General features: G+C 35.8%; 1 protein-coding gene across 1 annotated transcript in view; it reads left to right on the plus strand.

The window, feature by feature from the left end:
* The window catches only part of MTA3 (metastasis associated 1 family member 3), a 105447-nt gene that overhangs the window by 83928 nt on the left and 3998 nt on the right, over positions 1-17521 (plus strand). The window contains exon 18 of the mRNA XM_065753588.1: positions 5679-5833. Within this exon, the coding sequence (XP_065609660.1) occupies positions 5679-5833 (155 nt within the window). The remainder of the gene's footprint in view (positions 1-5678; positions 5834-17521) is intronic.

A 17521-nucleotide genomic window follows, 5' to 3' on the forward strand; every position in this document is an offset into this window, starting at 1 on the left:
TTAGACAGTGTCAAAAGGCTGTGACAGTGCCCACTCTTTTCCTATAATAAAACAACTGAATGTGCAATGGAAAATTTCTTACTCACTGCTCAGTGGAGAGATTATATCACTAAAGCCAGAAAATACATTATTCAGCACATTAAAAGCAATATGAGAGCATCTATTCAATACAGAGATAGTAAAGCAAAGCTGTTGAAGTCCATTTTTGAATGACTATTGCAATAAATAATTACTTTGAAATATAGTCCACTTGTTCTGACTGAGTATAGTCAATTTTCTAACAAACACAATTAAAACATAATATTTAATCAAACAGAATGAGAGAAAAAGAGCGTAAATAAGACTTTAAATCTGATCTTTTCTCCAAAGTTTCAGATTTGTGTTTAAATCAAAGCTAGTGTGGAATGGATTATACTTAGCTACGGAGAAGAACATACAACTTTTCTGAAAACGCTACGTATATCTTTATTTTTTTAAAGCTCAAAAATTCTGCATTCAAATACAGTCGCTGTCCCCTATTGCTTGTTTCAGATTCCTGTTCATTAAACACAAAACAAAAGCAATAAAAAAAAATGACTAGAGGTGTATTTGTGGGCAATGGGAATGAGGGTCTTCTCCATTTTAAGTTTAAAACAGATTTCTTATTATTCTATGAATGGATGTGTGGGTTAGTCTTTCCTTACTAATTTGATTGATATATATATATATATGTAAATAAATATTTACTTCAAAACGCTGCATTTAAAGATGTTTATTCAGAGATTATGTAGCTTTTTTATGTAGCCTCTTCTCCCTGATAAATAACGACAGGACGAGAGGGAATGGCCACAAGTTGCGCCGGGGAAGATTTAGATTAGACCTGAGGAAGCATTTATTTTCTGAAAGAGTGGTCAGGCACTGGAATGGCCTGCCTAGGGGGGTGGTTGAGGCACCATCCCTAGCGCTGTTCAAGAAGCGTTTAGATGAGGTGCTAAGGGATTTGATTTAGTAGTTGGGTAGGGATAGTGATAGGAGGATGGTTGGACTAGATGATCTTATAGGTCCTTTCCAACCTTATGAACTTATGAACTTTTGTGTAAATTCGGTTAAATGTTATGAACATTCTAGTATTTTAATGTGGTTGCTTTGGAAAGTCAGCCTTTTTTTTCTTATCCTCTTCTAGCACAAAAGTTATTGATGAAAATTTTCTGAATTACTTCTAGTCTAGGCATTTTGTTGAAGATTACATAGCAATCAGAATGTTCAAAATGATACTTCTGTGGAGTATTGTTTTTTAGGTTTCTTGCATGTGATTTATTGTTCTGGTTATTTTTAATAGCTTTTGGGTTTTTTTAATGAAATTCTATACCGAAAGTGAATCCATATAAACATGTTTTGCAATTTTTGCATTCATCTCAAGTTTCCCTGAGTAAGTAAGCTAAACCAGTTCCAAATCTTGATTTATTTATTTATTAATTTATTTTGAGAAAGATAATGGCTGAGCAAGTAAGAATCATTCAGGTGTGGCAAAAAAAAGACTCAGTACCTAATTTAAACTCAATGGCTAGCCGTGGTTTACACGATATCCTATATAATTAGGTCAATTAAATAAATTGCAGCAATTCATATGAGTTACTGCTACTGCCAATCATCTTGAGCATGAGTGATTTCTTCTAGTGATTTTTTTACTTTGTCTAGAGATTTTATCTCTGATTTTGTTGGAGAAAAAATGTAAAAAAAAAAACCAAACAGTGAAACAAATATCACTAATTTAGGCAATGAAAAAAGTGTCACTTAAGTATGGGTAGAGGGTTAGATATGAAAAGTTGAAAGCCACTTAGGATTTTACAATAATCTAGGTAAACTTTCTTTCAGTTGCAGCCATTCCCCATTAGTTTTTACATTGCACTTACACTGCCTGCTGGTGTTAGTACTTCAAACACCTTTTTATGTAATCTCTGAGAGGGAGTATTGCATTCACTGAGCATTGGAGGTGTCTCACTTGCTCATTAGGAAATGAAGAGAGGTGTACACAAATGGGAATCTCACGTCCCTGCCATATGGGTGCTGAACAGCAGCACTTGCAAGCAGCTATCAAAAATGAAGCTGCATACCTGCCTGTGAGTGGATTAAATGCCAGAGAATTATACCGCTGGAGAAATGTTGTAGCAGGGGACAGGTGGCACTGTGTAGGTGTGACACACGATTGTCCCATCCCATAAACTCCTCATCAGAGATTTGCTGAATGCTTTCAGGAGATGAATGTTTATTTCAGAAGCCTCTGAAGATATATCTGAGTCTTCAGCATGGAAACCTCCTTCTTGGCAGGTGAAAATTTTACAAGAGATTACTCTGTGCTGACTCCAGTTTGTACTGAATGCGCCATGTTGCCTTCAAATTGTGATGGGGATTTTTTATTCCCTGCTGGGGCCATAAGGCTGACTGGTGAGAGCTTTTTTTTCTCACCAAACCTTCAGTTGATTCATTTATTAACACACTTGAAACAGTACGTCATCAGGACACATGTCTATGGGGCCAAACACAAAATTGTGGTGTTGAGGTGCCTTTCTAGGCATCTCACATGAGCTCAGAAATGTGTTTCATGGAGTTATTTATTGTGATACATGGGCAGACTCTTAAGTATCTGTTTCCTCAGTTTACCTCTCAGGGGCTTTACCCAAAGCACACCAGCTTGTGTTTTCTATTTCTCTTCCAATTGCTCTCCAAAGTTTTCTCAGAGTGCCTTTGGGATGTAGAACAGTTTTATTCTAGGGATACAAGACACCTGAATGAATGCGTTCAGACTGGGATAAGGAAGAATGTTTGAGGAAGTCATTGCTCACTAGGAAGGCAGATTTGACCAACGTGCAACTGGCAGACTGAATAAACCCCCTGTTGATCTGCAATTTCCCACTGTTACATGGACTCAACATACCAGTTGTTTGTTGAAAAAGGCATCGCAGCTTGTTAGTAAAGTAAATAGTGAAAATCAAAATGCCAGCTCCTAGTTGCACACAGTAGCATTACAACAAAATCGCTATAGCATTCTGCGTACGTGATGTTTGACAGAGTAGATCTTCTGTGGTACTACCAGTGGTGTTCCTGAGGCTCCCATACTCCTAGAATTTTGTATGCTCAGAGAGGAAAATAAAAAAATGAAACATCATTAAAGGGAAAAGAATGGGATTTAAGTACTTAGTATGAAAGGTCTGTTTGCTCTTGGTATTGATGTCAGTATGACTATTTAACTGAAAGCTCATTTTAATACACAAGGGTAAATATATTTTTTAGAGGAACAAATTGAACTGATCTTCTACTTTTAAATTGTTTGAGAAATTCAATTGTTTCTATTAGCTGGAAATTAAAGATAATGTGGTCCCTTGCACACAGACTAGTCTTTAAGCAAAGTATAATTAATTTCTCCCAATAAATTGAAGGAACTCATGGAGAAGAGAAATAAAAGAAAAACAGTAATCATTATGATGTGTGAGAGAGAAGATGATACTGTAACCCTTGCACTGTTTTCTGTAATGCTATATCTTGCCTGGAATAAGAATTAGATTCCAAGAAGTGGAAACAAAACATTTCAGAATTAGCATTGACACCTGTCTTTACCATGGAAGAAGTATTATGAGAAAAACATAATTTTTCCTTAAGGCTTAACTGCCTTACAAAGATTTTGCCGTATGGAATGTGCTTCTTGTTTGTAATATGATTCCTGAACATTGCATGTTTATGGTTGTCTTGTGAAGGAAACATTCAGTGGCATATTAGAAAGGAAAATATACTGTTATATTTGAGAACTTAAACTTGCTTCTGGCTGGGGAAGCAAAAAAGTAAATACAGTGCTCTTTAATCCCTTGAATGATCCTCTACAATATATTGCACTGCTCACTGCCAGGTAAAAATAATCACTTGGAATATACTATGAAATCAGTACTTCTGGGTGTATGACTGAGTTTTCTATGTGTGAAGCATTGCTCACTTCTTGAGCAGTATCCATTTTGTGCATTTAGACATCACCAGTTAAATACCTTTTAGATTTTTAATTTTATCCAAACTATGTATTTTATCCTGAATTTTTTATAAATAACAGCTGAATTATTTCTAGCAGCATATCTCTTGCTTGTTCCTCCCCATGAAAGCCAGCACAACTAAACATGAAAATCATTCAGTCTAGACTGAATGAAAACCTCAAAAAATTTAGGCAAATATTTAGAGGGCCTACGAAGGATGATTTGTTGCCCTATGTGCAACAGCAACTAAATTCACCATAAACATTCCTTGTCTCTAAGACAAAGGAAAATAATTTTGCTCAGTTATCTGCAGCTCACTCAAATTGTATTTATCATTGTTTTTCTTGCATTGCATCTAAGAAAATTTAGAAAAGATTCTTCAGTTAGTTACACTAAAGAATGGTGGAATTTGTCCTCAAATGAATAAAATTTGTCCTACTATAGGGAGTAAGTGGTCTGGATTGAGCTGTGTTGAAAACTGTGGCATAATGGTAATGAAATATATTAAATGTAAGTGTAATATTTGGCTGTTACATTTTTTTGGCATGATTTAAGAGATCAGCTTCATGTTGTGTTCTGCCAACCTTTGTACATGTTTCCAGCTCAAGGACTGCAGACTTTGTCCTCCTAGAGGCTACTCCCATGAGTGTGCAGAATTGGGCATATTTTATGAATATTACAAAAATGCAATCAGTAATGAGAAATATTTGGATTATTTCTGCAAGAAGTAATATTTCTTCCTAAGAGAGCGTGATGCTGAATGCACATGAGATAAAATAAGCAAAACTTTCAAATTTGTATGTCTTCTAACATGTTTATTTTTATCAAATAGTGCAATTACTTAATCCTGCTGACAACTGGTTGTGCAGCAAAGACTCTAAATTCAAGAATTAATGTGTTCATCGTGGAATTTTCCTCCAAAATGTTTCTTACAGCACAGAGAACACTCACTCTCTACTAGCACGTATATCTGAAGGCTTATCTCATTAGATGTGAACACCTGCTGTCTCTAAATCTTGCTAAACTATTAGTACAACTAAATATGTAGTGGTGAATCAACATACCATTTATGTTTAATGTTATCTGCGTTGAACTGAAGCTAGAATTGTTGCAGTCAGCTCTAGAATATATATAATGACTAGTAAGTCAACTTACAAACTATAGCCACTGTCAGGATGATATAAAAAAAAAATTACAGCAGTGCCTAGGTTCTTGTCCTGTATAGTGATTTTTATTTAAAAGAAAGTCAGAATACAGAAAGGATCTATAAAGTGAGAAATGTTTTTTTTATTTTTTATTGTATTAATGCAATACTTGGATTAAAAATAAAAAATTGATTGGGATACTGGGTTTTGATCAGAAGATATGAATTTGCTCCTGAAGTCAACAGGTTTCTGTTGAAGACAAGTTCATGACATTGATTCATGCTTCACTTCTCTTTTAATAAGTGGGCTTTAAACTTTTAATAAGTGGGCTTTAAAGAACTTTCTGTTCTATGGCTAAAATATGTCAGTGTGCACAGATGATCAGGAGATGTTATCTGATTGGTAAGTAATTGGAGAAGAATTAGCTGGTTTTTGAGAATGGCAGTGTGTGTGTAGGCTGCCCCTTACAGCAGAATAAATTGAGAACTATGCTTGTTCTCAGGCAAATATCTTTCCCGTTTTTCTGTTATGATTTCAGCATGCTGCTCCCCGTGTTCATATAACTAATGGTAAGGCCTTGCAAGCCAGTGCAAGTACCATTAAGACAAGTGCCATTCCAGTGATCAAGAGACAGAGGCAAAATTGGCTTGATGCTTCAGATGATGGTTTCTTTATAGCCACAGAAGAGACCAGGTAAGAGAAATGAAGTTGAAGCAGGAATGAGGCTTAACTGCATGCATGTTATTGATTCACTACTTGAATAACAGTTTTAGTGATTATTATTTGATGTTGTGTTGCAGTAAAGAGCCTTGTTACATCAAAGTGTACACCCAATTTTCCATCTCTTGCATATTAGCATTATAAGTATTCCACTTGTTCAGTCTTATACTTTGTGTGGCAGAGGTTAGAACTTTTTTTTACCAATTGTAGTTCAAATACAGTGAAGTTTAAGGCACCTCTAATCATTCAGCAAAGTGCATCCATCTCCACAAGGGAGGCTACACAAAAATTTTCAGAACTAGAAAAAAATACATCACAGAAGAGAGAATATATATAGCAGTCAGCATCTTTTCTGGGATAATAATTGATTTCCAACTAAGGTAATAATCTTCTTCAGTCTATCGTTTCCAAATTAATTGGTAAAATTTAATTAACTTTTACTTTTCCCGGAAGAGTTTGATATCACAGAAAGATTGCTTGTGGAGGCTCCTCTATTCTTTCCTTTTCTCTGTTAAGGTCTGTCCATTTCCAGTTTTAAACTCAAGTAAGACAAGAAGTTAGTCTTATTTTTGTAAGCTCTGATTGCTGGACCTCTTATTTAAAAAGCACTTTAAAACTCTCTTTAGCTTTTAAGCAAGGGGATTATTAGGGCAAGAAATATCAGACTGATCTTCATTTCTGTGATTATTTCACAGGCCTAGAAAGGCCATTTGTCAAAGAAAAATGTCAATAATAAAATAAGAATAGGGAAAGAACATACATAAATACAGAGCTAACCAAGAAAAATATGCATGCTTAATTCAGTTTATGGTAGATATTCATATGTGATAATTTGGTGGTTATTTCAAGATTATTTATATACGGTACTTCATTTTTCTTTTGCTTGAGGGGTTCAGCAATTCAGAGTTGACAGTAGGAGAATGATAAGCCCTTTGGCTTCTGATATCTACCTCAGTGATAAAATTCAGTATTTTAAAAGTTGTTTGATAGTGGATATAGACACACATAGTAGTATCAAACAAGACCCTAGCGAGTATATCGCCAGAATGTGATGGGTAGCCTTAGCCACTGGTATAGAAGTTTTAGATGTCTTTTTTTTTCTTTCCATTTATTATAGAGAGGTACCTGTCAAAGAATGAGATAAGTTCTACACTGACAGTAGCTGTCTCTCCCCACTGATCACAGAGGTAGCCCAGACAGCTAGTTTAGATGTTTAAATTCTAAGAGATTGAAGTATGATATGAATCTTGCCTTTGTGAAACACTCATCTGGGATAGCTATGTCTGCTCCTGACGTTACAGATCTTCCTCTCCATCTCTGTGGTTGCAGAGGCCATTCCCTGCCAGGGCTGAGGTGGAGGAGTGAGGCAGAACTTGCACTATCTCCACTTCTGCAGTGATAGTGGTGGATAAACAGGAGTTTAGATGTCATGACTCTGTGTCTGCAACTCTTCCTCTTCTTTACTTGTTTTAATTATTTGAGTAACATTTGAAAGGCCCTTGTATGGGGATCATAGGCAGGAATATGACCTCAATGATTTCCTTCAAAAGAAGTAACGTCTAAAAGTGGCATAGTGCATCACTAAAGAAGTGCAGCAGGCAGTGCTTAAGAACTTGCATTGATTGAGCCACTTCCTGTCAGTTTTTTCCAGTCTGATAAAAGCTAATGCTGTAGGTCTAACACAAGCACGCAGGCACTCATCTTCTGTGACATCATCACACCAGGACTAAGAGTACCTCAGTCATTACAAGTGCAATGTTCAAAATTGCTATTAGTGTGAGACAGCAACTTTTATCCCTTGAAACTCCATTTCATATGCGATTGTTCTTTTGCTCTCATAGGTCTTTCTCTTTTCTTTTTTTCTTCTTTTTTCCTTTTTCTTTTTTCAGTTGATTCCTTCTCTAACTTCAGGGATGTTTTCTCCTTTCTAACTTTTTTCTTTGATTTTCAGATTCCCTTCACCCTTATTCTAAGATAATTTGGAAGAGATTGTTTAGCTTATTCTCCTCTTGGCTTTCATTTGCCTTCAGGCTTTATAACTTGAAGTGGAAAGCCCTACCTAGTCCTGCTGCTAATAGTGTACTGATGTTCCAGGCAGTTATTCAATGTTCTGTTCCTTGGGAGATAAGAAGAAATAGGCATTAGTCCCTGACAGTTGGCCTGTCTTGTGCTAGGAGTTCACAGAGTTGAACATGGCCACGATGTAGTTGAATGCAACGCGACTGCAATGGGAAAAGATATCTTATGTATGGAGGAGATGACTGTGAAAGCAAAACACAATTAACCCAGTCCTGCCATATAATGAAAAATGACAATAAATCAGTTGCCAGTTTGCAGCCATTAAATATGTGCTGTACACCCAGCTCAGAAAAAAATCATCACATTTGTGTCAAGATACCGACTTGCTTTGTGAGGCATGTTTTCCTATTGTTCTGCATCAGAGTCCTGTCTGCTTTATCATGTATGCTTGTGAAAAATACATGTAAGAGAGACATATGCTAATTACAATCTGCAAAAAAAAAGAAAAATAAAAAAAATCAGTATTATTTTTTGATTGGTATGGTATAAAACAGTTTTCATTTCTGTCCAATGTTTCTTAGCTAAAAAATTATACCACAAAAATATAATCCTTTTGCTGCTGAACTAAAAGAGGTGTCATTTTCATTCTAACGAAGCCAAAGATATATAACGTAAGCATTCAAAACATTATTGTCTTTTGATAGGTAAGATGAATATACATCTTTGTTCGTTTGCTTTTATGTTCAATGATATTTTAAAAGAAATTATTATCATTCTTCCCACCTCTGAATTTAAGCTCCAATCTTATTTCTATAAAGTTCAGTACTGTATTTCAAATTGTTCAGATTCCAGGGTATGGGTAGTGATGGATGAGTAGGATTCTAAGTATTCAAGGCATGGAAAGTAAATATAGAAACTACAACTAGTCTAATTTTTCCAAGGCAGTCTTTGTAATTATTCTAGAATTTTAAGACCGTGACCTGAGTGCCTATTAGCACATTAAGTGAATTTTCCCCTAGAATATATAGGTCTCTAGTTCTGCTTTTTCATTAGTGGTAACAGCCTGCACTCTTTATTCAGAAACCTTTCTGACACCTGTGAGAGCTCACCTTACTTGGGATTTCAACATCAGTTCAGTCACAGAATCAAAGCATAAATTAATCTAGGTGAAACATAGGTGACAGTTCAAGAGCACTTCCCATGAAATTACATCATAATTTTATGTTGAACTTTAATGAATTTCGTATTTTCATATTTTTCTATATTTGCTCACTTTCTGAATGAAAAAGAAACTCTCATTTCCTACTCTAAAATAACTTGCTCAAGATTTTATTCTAAAGTGCAAATCTATTTACACGATTCACTACAAATTCACTCTTTAAAGAGTCTTACATTCATTACTACTCACCAAGGGACTCTACTTATTTCCTTTTAATATACTTTGATATTAGCTGCTGGGATTGTACTACCACTGTGTGTATAATTGAGCTCAGACAATAGTCTCATAACTATAAAATAATTTCTTTCAGAACATTGTACTAAATCACCTTTGCTGTAAGGAATCTTTTCAGTTTTTATTCCCATTTTGTTACTGTAATGTGGATTCTTTTAGAGGTTAATGCAAAAAATGGCTGCATTCTGTGAAATTAAATTCTTTGTACTGAATTACCATTCTGGGACTTGCATAATAATTGGGGAGAAAAAAAAAAGGAAAATCCTTATTGTGGTCTAGAGAAGCTTAATAAAAATGTAATACATCAGCTTAATATCTGTTGAGTTGCTTTAGATATCTGCGAATAAAACTAGTAATCCAAATAGCCTTTGGATGTCAAGGAAAATGTATCTGTAGATTTTAACTTTTCTTACCAGTTCAAGGTACTCAACATGCTTACTGTTCCTATGTACATGCTCTGTCTGTAACAGACCTTATATGTGTGTGCTGCTGCTGCTGATATTTGTATAGGGACAGCTAAAACAGTGTGGAACAGGAAATTTATTTTCAGCATTTACATTATAAAAAATGTCTGGAAAGGTTTGGCTGAAAGGGTTATAGCTGCAGATTCCATATGCTTTCCCTTCATGGGCCAAAAAGCACACTTGCATATAGAACTACAGTTGAATGACTCAATGCTTGTTTCCTTTCAGCGCTGAAGCAGTTAGAAACCTTCTCACGGTAAGTGCAACTCCATTGGGAATGAGTTAACTGCAACTGTTAAGATTAGAATGTGATCTTTAGCTGTTACCAGCAGGCATTGCTTCCTTTTTGCTGATAAAATGATTTGAGAGGCATCCCTGTGGCAGCACTATAAAGGCAGTTTTCATATTCTTCACATCGTGTTCTTCCTCTAGAACAAAAAAGCGTGCCTTGATTTGCTGAGGTACTACGTACTGATATCACGGTGTTTGTGATAATTACCTGATATCACTCATTTTTATTTATGCATGTCTCATACCACACACAAAAGCTTAAATCTAAAGTTGCATGTTGAAAAAGAGGAGAATGTGGTGCCCAGAAAATAAATTCAGCAAAATGTTGTCTTGCTTTTGCCATCAGTGGCCTGGTTGTTTTGCAGAGACTAATTCTGGTGCTCTGGCATATACTGCTAGCACTCAACACATTGTAGTTCTATCAGTGTAAACCATAAACTCAAGTGAACCAAACCATTATTATAAGTATTTTATGAGTTGTTAATAACTTGCCATTGTCCTGTGTCCTTCCAGCATGGGCTTTAATATCAGGCACTGTGTTCAAGTTAACAGTTGCAGTGTGTTGCTGGGAGAAAAGGGACGAGTGGAGGAGTAAATCTCCTGTGTCTTGATTCTTTATTAAAGAAGATACATGCAGGTCTGGAGCAAAGTCATGATTCCACTGTTTACTCTATCCATTCTTCCTCTTCACCCATGCAGTTTCTGATCACAGAAATGCTCATAGATGTGTGTATGCTTTTTTTCTCAAATTTCCTCCATTATGCACAAAAAGTTGTGCACAAAAAAAGTATTTCTGATGTTCACTCAGGGGTGGTCTCTGCTTTTCATAAAGATGAGGCAGTTTAATTTGAATTTGAATTCCAGATTTGAATTTCACCATAGTTGGATCACAGAGCACAGCACCATTTCATTTCTTACCTGCATGGAATTGTGGCCATGAGACTCCCATCCTGTGTCTGTCTGCATGGAGATGCTTGGCTGCATATTTGGAGAATCAACTTCGAGTCTAACAATGCTATGCACTAGCTACAAACCTCTAATCAGAAAATAAGTAACTGTCAACCTCTAAGGGTACATTTTTCTGGTTCGATTACTTCTGCTGTATTATATCATTGTCATATATCTTGAAAAGCAGGGATTATAGAATTAGAATATCTCTTTTAGGATTTTGTCTAATCCTTGTTAATAGGATTGCAAATATTGACTGGATGCATTTAAGTACAGGTGAGCTTGAAATCATTTCTAGTACAATACTGCAGATGGGGAGTCTGGGGAGGAACTGTACCTGCTCCAGGTAGAGGTCCTACTTGGCTAAGTACTGCTCTAAGTCAGTATATTTTTTCATTTTCATCAGAGCAAAGATCTGTAGTCTAAGAATTTCAGTCAACTGCTATTTTCATCTTATTTCATGTGAATATTGGTGAATGTTGTGTACTGTTGATGCCTTATAAGTGATAATTCTTCCCTGAGCTCTAGCTGAGGTGCTGTGATGCAGAATCCCAACCAGTAATACAGAAAATAGGTCATAATCTCTTACCCTTTGCTTCTCTTTGAGCAGTTTTCATGAATCTGCAGATACTTTCTGACACAATTCATCTACGGGTCTTTTTCCTGTAGCTTGCGTTATGATAACTTTTGAATCAAAGTAACATTATTGTAATAATGCAGAAGTTTTTAAGAGCAGGATTCTTTGATGAAACTAAAATCAGCATCATTTGAAGAATGTGAGAAGATATTTTTTTTAACATGTTAAAGGAATAATAGATTCTACACCAAAAACAAAACCAGAACTGCAGTATTCTACATATTCTCTCATTTAAGGTTTAGTTCGATATAAGTTATGCTATTCTTGATTGCTGTTAGGCTTGAAGATTGCATACTGTGAAGAATTCTGCTTTGTTAGTCTTTAAAATGAATGAAATGCATCCATATTTGTTTGGAGATTTGTTTAAGATAATGTTTCAGTAATGTTGTAGTAAGCTACTTGTTTAAAGCCACAAGCTAAGTGGAAGATGTTGACATACTTACGTCAGACATGAGAAAACTGGATTCAGTTCATTGTTCCCTGTGTCTCCAAGCCTTTAGATGCCCAACTCCTGGTGAAATTAATAAGCTGACTAAATACTTTGTTGGAGATTTGAGGGTAATTCTGTTCTCCATCTGAATAATTAGATGAAGACTATATTATTCTTCCTCAGGGCTGCTGTACACAGAGCAGCAGGTCAGAAGGAAACTCCTTTCAAACACTTTTTACCTTTATTGGTAATGAAGTCTCATGGAAATGCCATCCACAGGAGTCCAGAAGCTGCTAACTGAGTCTAGGCAGTTTGTTAGTTTTTGGAGCTGATCTTCACTGATTAGAAGGTGAAAATTAATTAGTCCATGGCTTCAGTGATGGCAGCAGGGAGACAGGGGGCTATGAACAGATGGTTGTAAATGACCTAGTTACTGCTGCCTGAAAAGTCACACAGTTGGATCTTGTAAAATGATCTTGTAAGAATTCAAACCTGTTGTGAGCAGAACTTCACATATGCAGCCTCTCTATGGTAGCTTAGATACCAAAACATATTTTGCAATTGCATTTAAGGTAGGAGCTCAAATATGGTTAATTCACATGTCTCAGCTAAAGAGTAATGACACATTTAGACACTCAACCACTTGCACCCATCCTCTGTTCTCTTTGACAAGAGTCATTTCACATTGAGACAGGAGGCATGGAAGTAGCCAGAGGATTTTATATTTGGGAAGGGAAATTCCTGAAACAAGTCTTTTTGCAAAGTTTCATTTTCCTAGGAAACCTTGAGAGGGTAAAAGAGCTGAAATAAACCATGGAGATGGTAAGTGCATTAACAAATGTCTTAAGCACAGATGCTGGTGGAAAAGCTCTTGTAAGATTACTGAACTTTTCCAGGAACCTCGTTTATTTTGTTAGACCTTCTAATCCCAGTTCATTAAAGCTCTTAAATGTATGCCTGGCTCCCACTGAATGCAGCCAGGGAGCTTGAGTGTGTCATACAGTAACTCAAATTATGTTAAATTAGGATGTCACACAATTTTTTTTCACCTGTTTTCTTATAGTTTCTTTTACAAACCTTGAATTTCTTGCAGTGCTGTTGGCCATTTCTAAAGGTTTTCCTTCAGAAGCTGTCTTTTGTGTTTGTGCAGTAGATTTGTTGTAGCTGAACCCAATCTGCTTTACAGGATGTTTTAACTGAAGGTCTTAGGGCTTACGTTTTGTTAGCTTGCTCCTCAGCTTTTTCCTAAATCCAGATCCTCAGAGGGAATGTGTCACCTTGTAATACTTGACCTTATTATATTGTGGGAGTTTAAATCTATTTGATTTTGAACACAATTTTTTTTTCTATGAGGAAACATCTTTGTATATGAAGCCAGTTTCCATTTTAAAAGCACTTTAATAAAGCCTTAGGAAACTTATAAAAAAAAAAATGAAAATACTAACTTGTCACACCGGCATAGTCTTCCACATATTTCAATATCAAAGAAAAGACAAGATTAATTGATTAATTATGCAGATTTTATCTATAGCAGTCCTTGAGTAACTCTAGTTCAGGAGTAAAAGCAGCTTCCCCTCACAATTCCTGTGCCTAAACCAGAATTTTATCACATTAGTTCTCAGCTATTGATGGATGTAATTCTCAAACAATGCTGCTAAATTTCAGTCTTCAAAGATTATTTTTTTACTGATAGAAGATTTAATTCTGAAGTAGTCTATATTTTAGTGTATACATTCAATCATTTATTTGTTATGCTCTTCTGAGTATTTTAACTCCCTAAGATCTGTTAGACGCATGATTCTGTTGTGCTAATGTAAGGCTGTAAAGAAGCAAATGTTGGTCTCTTTTTGTGAAAAAGTTTGCATAAGAACTGCACGAGGATTTTAAATGTAAAATACTGCAGGGAACATAATGACTGTGAAAGACAATCACAGAGATAACTGTCAGTTCTTGTCAGACATTTAAAGAGACAAGATGAGTGGTTGTTTTCATTATTTGTGCTATGAATAGAGGTTAAAATATTTACTTGACCAAATGCAATAGAAATACTGTCGTAAAATCTCAAGTCTATGCTTCTCAGTTCCTGTTGCATACATGGCATTAACATCTGAGTAGCTCCACCTTTTAATCTGTAAATTTGAATAATATTAATATACAACTACTCTCAAGGATGGTCTGCGCTTTTTCATTAAACAGACCGACAAACACTGTGTGATACTGACAGGAAAACTGTTGGCTCTAAGAGTGGAGACCAGAATTAATTCTTCTGAGTATAGTCAGAAAATGAACTAGAGTAGACCCTTGATTCTATGAATATTAAATAAAAATTCTGATCTTAAATCAGAATTACCTTAAAAATTAGCATATTAAATCATTTCGTGGCAAAGCTTTCCTCCGTTGAGGAAAGAGATGGATGCTGTGAGGCAGGACCCTGGGAGACAGATTTTTAAGGTAAACATTGGTATCCATATCTTTCTGGTATGAAGTTTTAATTCGGATTTTCTTCCTTTGCTTAATAGCAAATAGTGCCAAGAAGCTCATCTAAACATACTCTATCTGTACATATATTATTCCAGGAGAAGTATATGCATTATTGATAAAGAGAAAATATTGCCATTTTGTTCAGCCTCAGTTAATATTATGAGATGTAATATTGTAAACACAGAGCTCAGGCCAAAAACCTCAGCTGATATAATCAAACAAGGTGAGAAAAGAAACCAATAAAAAGGCTAACGAAAAGTCATAGAAGCTCTTCTCCTAATAAATAAAATACTAAAGTAGTTATGATAGAGTTCGAGAACTCAGATGCTGTATGTTCTTAACCCCTTCTTACAGATTAAAACAAACAAACAAACAAAAAACCAAAAACTGTCTTCTGAAATAACATAGAATCATGAATTACTATGCAAGATGTTTGGGAAGGAGGTGAAAGCAATTCTGCATTTACTCTGCCAGCTCTGATTCATTTTCTCTCCATTTTTTTGTCGAATGAAAAAATGTATGCTGTCACGTGGGTTATATTTTCATCTAATAGTGGGTTATATTTAATATACAGAGTGACTATTTTTCTTAAAAATACTAGATGGTGATGACAATTTCTATTGGCAAAGTATAAAATTCTGTAGTGTGGGAATTCACCCACATCCTGAAAGGAAAGAAGAAAGGAGTTTCTTTGAGATCATCTGTTTTTTGTTTCTGTAGAAGACTTTCTGGCTCCTTGGATTCACAGGGTGCAGACATATTGACATATGTGCAGTGGTCTTGTAGGTACGCTGACAGGAAAAGAGAGGTTAAGTAACTCTTTCTTTAATAGAGCAAATTCGTGCCTTAAGCTGTCTGAAGTCAGTGTTAACTAAGGAGAGGCTAATTAATTTCAAATAAGGTTCAAAGCAGCTGTCACGTAGCTCAGGTTACAGGTCTCTTGAAGCCTGAACCATTGTTTTGTTTTAAGATGTATGAATAATTTACTTTTTACCCATTCCATTGATCTACTTTTGCTGGGTCTCATTCCCTCTACTCAGGTGGGAACTGTTGTTGAATGCTATGACTCCACAGGGCAGCTTTTTCTCCCTTTTTTGAGGGAAACTGAGGAGGGAACATAGCTCTGTGCATGCTTCTCTGGTAGGCACTGCTTTTGGCTTGCAAGAGGGGATAATGTCACTGCTGAGTTAACAAAATCCACCTGAGAGGTAGGGGAAGTCCTCAGCTACTTAATCAGTGGGGAGACCTGTGCTGTCTGTCATTCCTATCAAATATATTGAGATTTTTATTTTCAGTGGTGCCTACCACAAATTACAGGGAGCTGGGAAGGAATCTGAGCCCCTGTGCTGCCAGCATTGCCAAAAAGTGAGCAAGTCCATGTTGCAGTGAAACTGATGTGCTATCATTTTTGTCCTAGCCATCTGCAGTGGGTAAATTTAGTCTCCTGGTGGTAAGTACCAAGCTCACAGATGAACCGTGAGAATAATTCTATCACTGATTGTTGAGGTTGAGTCATCATGTGATGACTGCTTTATGACAGCATCTATTTAGAACGTTCTTAGGGGTTAACAGATAAGTTTATCTTAGTTCCAGCATTCAGCTGAAAAATTAGCAGTAATGCTGAGAATAATACTTTGCTCTTCTTTAATTTCTTGTCTCAGAGCACTCAAAGCCACTTTACAATATTAATGAAACATAACGTTTTCAGAAAAAGCAGGAGCATGGAAAAACCTGCTGGATGAGGTGATTATTCTGTGCCATTTTTTTGCAGCAAAAGTGATATAAATAATTTCAGTAATGGGTCAGGTCCCTGTTGTTCTAGGAGCCGCTCTATAAATGTACACAAAGGTTTCTGCTCCAAGGAAGTGTTGGGTTTTTTTAGTAGATTTTAAGCCAGCAGCAAGTAGACAGGGACAGAAAGGCAGCTCATGCCATGCCACAACATTATCATAGGAGTCTGTATTATAAGCAATTAACTGGGTTTTTCCTCTCCATAATGAAAAGGCTTAAAAATATTGTTAACTGCTTTACATATTTGTAGTAACTAAGCTGTTGCTCTGAAACACAAAATGCCCTTGATGTGGTATGGTGTTTGAAAATAATATATTAACCTGCTCAGGATGATCTGGCACCATGACTTTTAGCTTTTGTGTCTGTAAATTTTTCACAGAGAATATTTGTGCCAGATTGGAAGGTAACCACTTTGTTAAGGAAAGCATTTCCTTGCTAGGAGTAGAAAAATAAGGCAAGCTCTTAAAGCATTTATATGATGCTCAAGTGTCTATAGCAGCTCTTCTTTAATCTCATTAAGATTTTAACACACTCTGCTACCTGTATTAGTTTTATGATATAAAACAGTTGCTCATGGCAAGAGTTTTCTGTTAATAATAATAAATAATAAAAAATTTGTTTTATAAATGTATATTTCACAAAGGAGCTTATTGTCCTAGTTGCTATAATTTTGAGGTTAGGTCAAAACTTTAACAGAATGTAGGTAAACTTTGAGTGTTGAGAGTGTTGAAGGGGAAAAAAAACACCTAAATCAGCAAGCCACATAGACAAATAGAATACAGCATTCCCCCTTCGCATATACACACAGGTAGAATTGAAGGAAGTGCTGTGAGTTACCAGGTTTCAAAGATCTGTATCTGCATCTACAAGTTCATCACAGCTAATTTTTCTTGTAGCAGACTCAGCATTGCTCACTTTTTTTTCACTTAGTTCAAAAGCCTCGTTGAAATTAATGGAAAGACTCTCAGACTCCTAAAATAGTCCCCTTTATTGCAATTTAATCCACTGAAGAGTTATAGTGTACTTCTGGATACAAAAAGCCCTCAGAGAAATAAGTGGTAATTAAGATTATTATGCCACAAGGAATCATGGTTACTTATTAAATAGTTGTGTTTTGCTAGGTGGCCTTTAGCTTGCACTCAAAGAT

This window comes from Cyrtonyx montezumae, unplaced genomic scaffold, assembly GCF_038088225.1.
Source record: "Cyrtonyx montezumae isolate F1298 unplaced genomic scaffold, pur_monq_1.0 scaffold_0, whole genome shotgun sequence".
Lineage (NCBI taxonomy): Eukaryota > Metazoa > Chordata > Aves > Galliformes > Odontophoridae > Cyrtonyx > Cyrtonyx montezumae.